This window comes from Phaethon lepturus, unplaced genomic scaffold (assembly GCF_000687285.1).
Source record: "Phaethon lepturus isolate BGI_N335 unplaced genomic scaffold, ASM68728v1 scaffold6397, whole genome shotgun sequence".
Taxonomy (NCBI): Eukaryota; Metazoa; Chordata; class Aves; order Phaethontiformes; family Phaethontidae; genus Phaethon; species Phaethon lepturus.
Window position 1 is genome coordinate 89,596 of NW_010551064.1, and position 11,129 is coordinate 100,724.

Sequence of the window (11,129 nt, forward strand, 5' to 3'; positions counted from 1 at the left end):
TTCTCCTTTCAACACCGGATAAACAGATTGTCACCTCCCGTGAATCTCAAGCTGAATGGGGTAAGAAAGGCTACGACAGGCAGAGAGACCTTTTGCAGGGGTTTCAGCAAAAAGCCGGGCGGGGGATGCACCAGCAGCATTTTTCGTAAGCCTGTCAACTAATGCGAATCGGGACAGACTCTCACAGAGAGTAAAAAGCCACATGCTCCATAGCTTCTGTTCAGGGCTATTCACAGGTGCTTCAGCATTTTATTTACAGGCCTACCTGCATCTCCCTAAAGGTTCCCCAGTAAGCTTTGATATTTACCGTTAGCAAGGACTATGGTACAGACTAATAAAGCCCACAGCTCAGTTTACAGGTCAAGCCTAAGGCACAAGCGAGACCGACTATCACAAACTGGGGAGTTACAAATTACTCCTCGTAACCTCTATGCCACTACTGAACAGCATCTTATTTCGGACAAAGTTATCTTTCCTTTATGAACTTCTGTTAATTAACACTAAATATCTCATGCATTGAACACATAACAACCTGCTCAGCAACACTCAGCTTGAGCACGACCAATTCTTCACAGATGCTCTACAGCAGCCACAAAGTTTATTGGCAGTAAGAAGTTGCAAGAGAAGTCTACCCTTTTTAAAAGTCACTCCATAGGTGACTATTCTATTTTAAAGTTAAAAAACAACAAAATCAGCCTAAAGCAGAGGAAAACCATGTAGGCTCTCAGGGGAAAGGGTCCACGCTCTTTCAGCCCAGTCGCTCAAAACAAAGGCTTTTAACTGAAAACATTAAGTAGCCTTAAGTATAGATACACACAAAAGAAAATTCACTTTCAGAAGTTAAAATCCAATCACTATTATTAAGTAGGGAGGTGTTAATACTAATCTGGTTAAAAAACAATTTCTGACATATTACAAGCACAAGCAAAAATGTTCTGTCAAAAAAATCTGTACAAGGTTTCCCAGATTCAAGTAACAGCTCAACCTAAACTTATCAGGATATTTTCTTCTTCCATGATAAAGAACAGATCCATTTTACCAAATTACAAATGATGTCAAATGATGTCAAAAAATGATGTCATTTTATCAGTCTGAAAAAACACACTGATTTTATTTCCATGCATTGTGAAGTTTCTGTTTTTCCTCACCCCAGAAAGCAACATGCCTAAGTACAACATTTATCCTCAGATTTTACTTCAAATGGTCCTTCAAGCATTAGGGTAAGTTATCAAAATACTATTAAGTATTTCAAATTCCTATCATAATTTGAGGAGCACATTATCACACTTAGACGTAATATTTTAGTAACTGTACGTTTCTCAGGACTCATTCCACTGAAGAACCAGTGAGCACTGATCTCGGGATAAGGAACTGGGTTCCTAAAAGAAACTCACCATACATATTGAAGAAAGAGATAATTTCAGCACAGAATTCACTTGCCTACGATACTGGAACCATATCGAAATTTGAACTCTCCAAGTCTTTTAGATAAAGAAATTAATTGAACAATGTGACACAGAAGGAACTTTTAAAATAAACACATTTCCTGATAAAACATCAAGAGAATTGACCAAAGTAATATTTGAGGAAAAGAAAAATTCTGAAACTAAAGAAAATGGTTTTAATTTGTTTTCAGCTCTATGACGAGAGATTTCTCAATCATAACAGTGGAGACCTTTAATAGTTTGATAAGACACATTCTTATCAAACGTTGTATTTGGTAGATGCTCAGTATTTCCTCACTTTGGCATTGACAAATGTTACTAAAAATACAAGTCAAGTTTAAAAGATGCCACTCAGATCTTCAGATTACTTTAACTGCATTTGAGATCCAATGTCAGGCAAAACTTCTGTATTCTGTTTGGTTTGGTACCATTCCAAGACTCACTTTGGCACACTTTCCTCCACAGCCTGGCAAGCCTGTGTTTCAAATAATGGCCATTTACACACAGTTTGATAGGAGTCTACAAAATCCAGCTTCTTTACAGCAAATCGGTGCACATCATCAGAACGGAAGAACAGCAAGAAGCACTGTTGTAAGTTTGCAGCTAACAAAAACTTTTTGTTGCCTTTTTGGTGCTCATCTTGTCATACTCGGTTTCCCTGTTCTTAGTGACACACAGGCACTAAACAGCAACAGGGGGCCTATTTCATAAATCAAACCCAAAGATTAAGTCTTCTGTGTCATGGAAGAGATATCCAAGTAAAGCATCTGTCAAACATTAAATATTTTGTATATACCCTTTGCTTATTGTTCTCCATTTCCTCTAAATCACAGGACATCAAAGCAAGGAAGAAAGGTCAATCAAGCTGAGCAAGAGCCAATGTGCCGTCACCAAATTCCACATTTACATTAGTATTTTTATATCATAGTGAGATTGCTCAAGTATCAAAGCAAAGGCTAGGAGGCAATTTTAGTCATAACATTGCATCAGTATTATGATATCACACTGCAAACCCACAAGTAAATTGTTAGTGGACCATACACAGTAAGTTACGATACCTGAGGTTTAGTGCATTCCTGTGAGCCAAAATGAAATGAATGCCATATAGGAAGAAAGGAAAAGATGAACATTATCAGACATGCCATAGTACATTCCACCACTATGAAGATAATGTTAAAATTATGTTAATGAGGGTCCACCATCACTACAAGCTGACTCTATTGCAGAAAGCCATGCCACAACTGAGCACTGCATTTAATTTTTGATTCTTGAAAAGCACAGCCATGCATCTTAAGATCTACGTTTCACTCTATGTTTTCACAAAAATATAGAAAACTTTCTTCAGAAAACACTGTTTGAACTTTCTGAAGAAACGCATTCAGAGACTACTGCAAATAAAGCATTAATAAGGGTTTATCAACAACAACAAAAATATCATTCTATATGGTAACTACGGATTTAGGATTAAACAAAATATAAGAAAATTACACTTTTTGTGTAGATTTTGAGGATGCTGTCAAAGCAGCTTTATTACTTGGAATCTCATGTACCTAACACCTTAACCAGAACACATCCGCATGGAAGAGCAAACTTGAAAACAAATGCATCATATTAACCCTTTTTCAATTTGACTTTAACATATTATTTGCTGCAGTATCTGAACCTCTGGGTTTTTTTCGCTTCTTTCTTTCTTTATCCAAAATTAAGAGGTAGAACCAATGATGAGACCGACAGACGCTGACCAAAGAATTGATGGGCAACAAGCCCACAAGGTGTGTGCTATCATATGCTTTGAATTCCTATGCATTTCAAAAAAACCCTGCTTTCTGCAGTCAACTTTTCAAGAAATTAGGACTAAAAAACCTAGGTCAAGGAACATAAAATAGGAAGGGAGAAAAGACAATGCAGCCTTTAACACGGTTAAAGCAATAGAAATGCATCAGAGAACAGTGTATACAAGATCACCAAATACTGTAAAAAATAGGAGGGAATGGGCCAGCATGGAGAGTCTTGACTACATTGTAAAACTCATTTGCGCTTATTTGACTCTATTTGCTGGGGCAGGGGGGGGAAGAGTCAGTCATATGCATTATATTACATTTTTTAAAGCAACATTTGACTGTAATTATTGCAAATTTTACAGTTTATTTGGCAATCTCTTCCAACTCAATATGAAAACTCACTTGCAATGAATTTCCCAACACATACACAAAATCATTATGAACTCGCACAACAGAATGGCACACAATGGGCTTTAGCTCTCAGTACCAGTTAAGCGTACAAACACTCATTAGGCATACCTAAAGTGAAATTTATACAACAGGCATGGACCTACAAATGCAAATGGCACTGTGTGTAATCTAAATATTGCCCTTCTAGAGTTAGATTTAAAAAAAAAAAAAAAAAAAAAATCACACTAGAACTGTTTGCTAAGCACAACGTACACATCTAAATAATAAAAAAGTAATTCTCCTTGTAATTCCTACAAAGTACAATACCACATATTCATATTTTCAAAAACAGAGCAGTAAAATGTTTCATCTTCAAACCAAGTGAACTGGCTCAATCCGTAATAAATTTAGAGGCAATTAAAACTGCACTGAAAATTAAACCATTAAAAGCTGTTGTATAAACAAAAACAAATTGTTGGCACAAAATGTAATTATTCAACTCATGAGGAAAAGCCTGTATAATTAACAGATGTAATCAAACATCTACACACTTAGAGACACACAGGGAATATACAGGGAACTGGCAAACAAGTCAAGGAATAAGGATAAAGAAGGAAAAATGGAAAAAAAAGTACAACTGTATTGGATCAAAGACAATATTTTAAAAACACTAAAGCTGTAATCCTGCAAATTTATATGGATGTGGCTTACATTGTGCAAAATTCATCCCAACGAACTCAATGAGATTCAATATGTACAAAGTTATTTATGCCCATGTCTATATGGTTCCAGCAGATTTGGGAGCTTAAACAAGTAAGAGTCAAAGACAAACAGTTTTTCCAGTGTTTTGCTTTACAGTTGAAATCAATACCAAAACAACATATTAATCTAATGGAGCTTTTCTCAATTTAAAAGCCATATAAAATATCTTGTAGAATAAGTTTTAATTATGAGTTTATTTTCTTCTCAAGAAAAAGCCTGGAAACTTTCAACATATAAGATTACACCCCTGGCCTGCCCCCCCCAAAAAAATCAGGTAAAATGAGCACGTGATCTCCCTGATGATGGGCAGACTATGCAGCTCACTGAAAGCCAGCCATAAAAAGGGCTCTTGAGGCGGACACCAGTGAAGCTTAATGTGACATTTAAGTTCTGGATACCAAAAAGAAATGACAGATTTAATCCAAGAATTTGGCCTACTGCAATGCAGCACAGTCCTTTTCAGGCAACAACCGTTATCATATACGTGAATGAGTGCTTCACTAACTGACCTTTTAACTCTGTACACTAAACTATTTCTACGGGAACCTAATATCAGAAGGAAATAGTCTCTTCCACAATTTCAAATAATGACTGGAACATTAAGAAACAATATTTGACACTCACAGTCATAAAAACTTGCGCTTTCAACTGAATTAAGATGCGAGCTCCACACATGTTCATGTACTGATGGAGTCCAATTCACAGTATTTTAGAGGAAAAACTTCCTGACAGAAACACACTTCTTTGAAGATACCAGCAAGTTTAGCCATTTTGATTGTTTTATTTTCAGTAGTTTTCCTGTTTATGTTGTTGTGAACCATAAATACAGACAGCTTACCGTATGGTAGCCTCTAGGTAGAGGTGGCTTCCCCACAGGGTAAGGGTCAACAGTATCAATAATTGTTTGTCGCTCCCCTTTTTGGTTGATTTTCCTAAATCTTCTTCGAGATTGCCTATGAGAAGCTTGGCGCTGAAAATACTCCTCATTTTCATCCATATAATCAACCTATAACGAATGCAAGAAAGTGTCATTTTCCACAAGACATAAAAATGTTTCTTGTTGTTAGAAACACAACAAATCCTATTTTCAAAAAACAGCAGTTAGCTTTGATTTTTCTGCATTTTCAACATTAAAAATGAAGACACTACTAAAAAAAAAAACCAAAAAATCAAATGCCCACAGAGGTGACAAAAAAGGAAACATTGGCATGAACACCATCACTGAGTATGACCACTTTTCAAAAGTGACAGAAGAAAAATGGTAACTCCCCCAATTCTGTCATTGTGCCCCCCATCCCTCTTATTCTTGTAGAAATACAGACATTTCACCAGTCAGTACATTACAAAAAGAAAACTGATAGAGCACTTGGTAGTTTTCCTGCTGCTCTCTACTTGTCACTTGGGATCTTCCCTAACCGGCTTATGGCAAAGGCTTCGCCCTTCAACAGGCAGCACTGGTTTTATTATTTACTTCAAATATTTTGGGAGCATAAAATAAGGATTTCTAATAGACTGGTTTTACATAGAAACAAATCACTTCAAAACAGCAGCAGGGAGAATAAAAAATACTTATTAGGTATATCCTAATATAAAATTAGTCTTCTCCGTTTCAGAGTCTTCCAAGTCATCCTAAATTACTACACAATAGTATACTGCAGTGAAAATATTTGCACCAAGAATTCTGATTCTCCTGAAAAGGGAGAACAATCTTTTTGTAGTAAAAATCAACATCTCTTCTGTGTTCTTCCTACTCATAGAAACCTTTACTCCAGACTAACAGCGTAATGAAGAAAAAAACCCCAAAACATTCAGCACTGGCCACATACAGGGATTCAGTTAACCCATTCTTCAATTCAATTCCCCCCCCAGGGATAAATAGTATTTCTGAAGATGTAGAGAAGAGCTTATGAGGCACCTTGCAAGGTTCCTCTATATATTTCGACAAGGAAAAGAAATATTAGACAAAATACTCCTAAGAATTTACAGCATATCTGTGTCAGAAGCGTCCCGTATTAGTCACCTCGCGTCGCTAACCACAACTGTCAGTGTACTAATACAAGGGGATGAGCACAGCTCCTGGTTCACCAGGAAGCGCTGGTAACGCTCACCCCTCACCAGCGAGTACCTATTTCACATCTGACACAGTCACAACCATACCCTACACCTCTCCTGCCTCTCCTCCCCACAGAGTGACCTCATCCAGCCCCGAGACTGAAAGCTACAGTGCCCAACAAGCTCTGGGGATGGGATTCTTTCTATTCAAGGTACAATTATTCCTTTGAAAGGCTGGATTCAAGTTACATTCAGTTTCAGCTTTCCCAAAATTCCAGAGGTTGGGTTTTTTGGACTAAGATGACTCATGTGGGAGCACCTGCCCCGACCCAACATTATCCATCAGCCCAGAAGATTTCTACTGGACTTCTGCTGTTTAGTCACCTCCTTTCTCTATGCCTATCTTTATATCATTCTTCCTTGTAACTTAACACGGAATGCACGAGAGACAGGCAGACATCCACACAACTACCCCCAACTAAACTTCATACCTCTAGAGAACAAATCGTTTCCCAGACTTGTGGTCAGATACAAGCTACACAAACCAGTCAGCCAAATCAGAGGGCCAATACAGGGGCAAAGGGGAGGCATAAGAGGCTGCTGTTGAGGAGCTGCTCCTTTACAAAGTTACCGAAAGCTTTAGTTAGGGATAGCGAAAAAGCAAGTGGCATTTCTCACATTTGCCGTGTCCCCTACTATATTGTATTAGCTTCGTAAGATGATTTTCTTAATTAGAATTGGATGAGGGAGAGACGTCATCAAACATCCGACAGAAGATGCTATCATTACACAATCATCTTTATCTGTTTACAGTGAAATCACAAAGAGCTTAAAACCCACAAAAGCATGCCTGCATTTGCATGAAGGTAAGTTAAAAAGCTACTTTTTTAACGAATCAACTTGAAACAAGTAACCTAATCTCTTCCATAAGCCTAAAGCTACACCAAAATATCCTGAGTTTCTGCAAGTTTTACAGAAACTGCCACTTTTTAGGAAAAAAATGTTTAGTGTCACAGACTATATTTGAATTATCACCTATATATGGCTTAGGTAATTGTCATGTCTGTATTATGAAGTGATTGCTATCTCAGTGACAGGGAAAAAAAGGAAACATTTAGCCCATTGGTTGTGCATTTGTTCAGATGATGCACCCTGAGGTGGCAACTATAAACTTTTGAGCCTATGAACCCTCACAGACGATGCTGTTCTGCCACTGGATTATAGCAGATACTGCTACCCAAACAACCTTCATCCAGTAGAATTCTAAAATGTTCAAACTGCTTCTTCAAACCTCAGACAGCTGAGAATAAATTTAATTCAATCAAATATTAATTACTTAAGCTAACCTGAGATTAATACTTCAAAGCATATATGCTTACGTACAGTAATAAAGTAGCTTAAAAAAAACAAAGCACCGCAAACTGTTCTGCTATTCTGCTAGCACAAGAAAATTTAGTTTTACAAGAAAATTGCAAAAGTAAATGTAACAATATAGAAGATGCCTTTATCACTCAAACAGTGCAAGTATGTGTGCAAAGAATACCATGGAAGTTATGTATGACATCTTAGATTTATAAAAAGTTCATGTGCAAAACAGAAAACTCTTCAAGTTTTATTGGACGTTCAAGTGTTACCAAAGCTGGTCTGTAACATTTGAATGCAACTGAATGAAAATATTCTTACCACAATCATTTCAGATGGCTCTAAAACAATGCATTCACAGCCACGCCTGAAGCTTCCTGCAGAACGCTTGCCAAAACTGAAGAACAAAAATACTTCGATCAGAACACAAATCAGAGCTATAACACAATCCGTAAGCAAATTTACATCATCTCCACATATTGTAAAGCATAGAAAAAATGTACATACCTCTACACAATACAAGTTTCACGCGTATGTCCTTCAACAAGTAATTGATACCCAAGGATACCGAGAGCTGTGTATTTTGTATTTACATGGTTTACTAAGAGTATTTGCTAAATCATTCTATTAACACTAAAACAAGTGTCAAGCAAGTGCTGTCTATTGAAGATGCATGGATGATTCTGAACTACGTTACGGAGTTTGATCTAGTGTCTTCTGACATTACAGTATTAAGTTACCTCAGGTATCTGCATTTCCATAAAGAAAGCTAACTAGCATACAAAGGAAAGGATGAAAAGGCTGACCAACTTCAATTAGCTCTTTTTTACTTAAATTAATAAAATAAGGGTGCTGAACATGAGAGTATTCCCAAATTGAATAGATGAGGACAAAAGGTTGTTCTGTCTTTCATGACCCATTCCCACCTTAGTGCAGTGATTAAGCATGATACAATTTTGCTTCTTGTTGGATAAAATAGAAAGCTATTTTAGTTTCAGTTTCGGAAGTGCTCTGCCTCTATTAAATGAATGTGTGTGTCTGCAGGCTTAACTGCAAGAAATCCTCAAAATGCAGCGGTAAAGGTGGAGCACAGAGAACCAGTACATAATTCAGTGAAATACAAGACCTTTTTGGTCAGATCCTTAATAATACGACACCAGAGTGGAAGAAAAGACAACCCGGTAAAGTTTGTTTCTGGGGCGTGTGCTTCCCCCTCCGCAGAGTTCATATTTAAGCCTGCCAGGTCAATGCCAGACCTTTCCTGTCACAGAGGGTAAGGCAGGACGGATGAGAAAATGGCTGGAACTTCAGGACCCCTGGTGTAGCCTGCTGTAACAGACCTGCCCTGAAATTTGTCAAGAGCCAATAACTATTTAGCTTTTCCCTTTCTTCAACCTGGCACTGTGCAACAGGCATGGGAAATCTTCCCTTATCTGAAGCTCACCGGGCAAAAGCTATTCAGTAACTTAATGAAAAACAAGTAACTTAATGAAAAACTCAATAAAATTGTAAAATCTGAATTTTAACCAATCCTGTAATGCACAGTCATGGTGAGACGCTTAAGCTACAATGTTTGTCGAGAAGTAAATCTTTTAAGCTTTATTTCATAACAAGCAAACTGAAGAAGTTCATACACCGTTTGGAACAGTTTATCTAGCCAGTTTATATCTGTTCTCCTGTCCTGCCTGGCTACTAGTAGAAATGAACAATTTAACTCGCTACCCCAAAGGCTAATCTCTTGACAACAGCATGTTTATAGCTCAAAAAGGCGGCAGTCAGATATTGAAAAGAAATGCCAGCTGTGCTTATTCAATCAAAATAATAATCGCATTTAATGGTACATGGGACTTCAACAATAGAAAAAAATTTCCAGAATACTAAGCCTCTTGAAAATCAACATTCAATAAAGAAGTCTCTCGACAAAATATGTCTTTTCCTAGAGGCAAAAACATGCTTCCTCCTAGAACCCAGCAACAAAACACAGGGTGTTTTACTCCACAATGCCATCTTGGATTTTATACAATTTCAACTACTCTTAAAGATACCAGAAAATGAAGCCATTATCTTGATTCGTTAGACTGTTGCAAAAATGACAAACTTATTTTCTTGGTCATTAACCTGATCCATGCACAGTTTTTCCTTAAAAAAAAAAGGAAAGGGTGGGGAGAGAAAGGAGAAGGTAAATCAACTCACTGACTGGAAAACAACAATGCAAAAATGGCGATTAGGAAGTCAACTTATTTGATATTGTAATTGAAAACAAACACAGAAATACTCCCTTTCCTCTCGCAGATCTTTGTCCCCTCTTTGTAACCATTGGTTTTGGTCTAAAATACGATATTGCTGAATTTTTTTTCCAGCCCATTTTGTAGCCTCTCAGCAAACACTAATTTCAACAGAAAATGCATACACACTTTTCCACCCCATCATTTCTTCTTCCTCTATCACTGTCTGTAAGTATCAGCTTTAAACTTCTGCCCATTGCTAATCACTGCGGACATCCAAAAGTTTCAAGCTCTAGCACACACTGTAAAAAGAAAAAGCTGTGTTTTGGAAGTGCTTTTCTGTTCTTGAATAACTTGTTTGGATTTTACCCTTCAGCACAAGGGAACAGGTAGTCAACATATTAAGACAGAAGGCACGCATTGAATTACTAGAAAGAAAAATCTTCATTCCTGTTCCCAGTAACACACTGGTTCTCACAGCAAATAACCACGTCATTGCTGTACTGCTCCGATGCCTATGACAGCACAAAATTTATCAGAGCAGACAATGCATGGCACCTATATATTATCTTTGACCAAAGGTCACAAGGCACTTAAGGCTGCAAACAAACTCTGCAATCTTCGTGAAGTATTGTAGGCAAGAAGACAAGTAAATCAAAGCAGAAGAAAGTTAAATGGCCTTTCAAGTGTTGCAGTTCTCAGATATGCCATGCCAGCTAAACCTCCTGACTTCCAATGTGCTGCTGAAAACTCATCATCAGTGAGGAATTCGCATAATCAGTGAAAATTAGGAAACTTTCTTGTCACTCTCCACTATGACTGGACACTTCAGAAGTTTCCAACTCTGACTGTGGTAGAACATCCATCACAGTATTGCATACTAGCTGTTGCAGAACCACACTTCAATACCCACACAGAGTCACACAAATACCCGTTGACATGCAACTTTGGGAAACCACTGGGATCTTAGGGCACTGCCAACCTCACTGTTTCCATTCAGAAGACCGATATCGAAGTGAGTAAGTCTTATCAGAATTAATTTCTCAGAATTTGCACAAGAGCAAAAAGCAAAGACCAATGAAAAAGGACTTCAGTGACGCTCTTATCCACCC

The 11,129-nt window shown here is 37.6% G+C and overlaps 1 protein-coding gene across 1 annotated transcript in view; it reads right to left on the minus strand.

Annotated features, from left to right (window-relative positions):
* Positions 1–11,129, minus strand: part of RAPGEF2 (Rap guanine nucleotide exchange factor (GEF) 2) — a 134,206-nt gene that overhangs the window by 87,219 nt on the left and 35,858 nt on the right. Inside the window, exons 4-5 of the mRNA XM_010290754.1 lie at positions 8,114–8,189; positions 5,217–5,384 (exon numbers count right to left, since the gene is read on the minus strand). Of these exons, the coding sequence (XP_010289056.1) occupies positions 5,217–5,384; positions 8,114–8,189 (244 nt within the window). The remainder of the gene's footprint in view (positions 1–5,216; positions 5,385–8,113; positions 8,190–11,129) is intronic.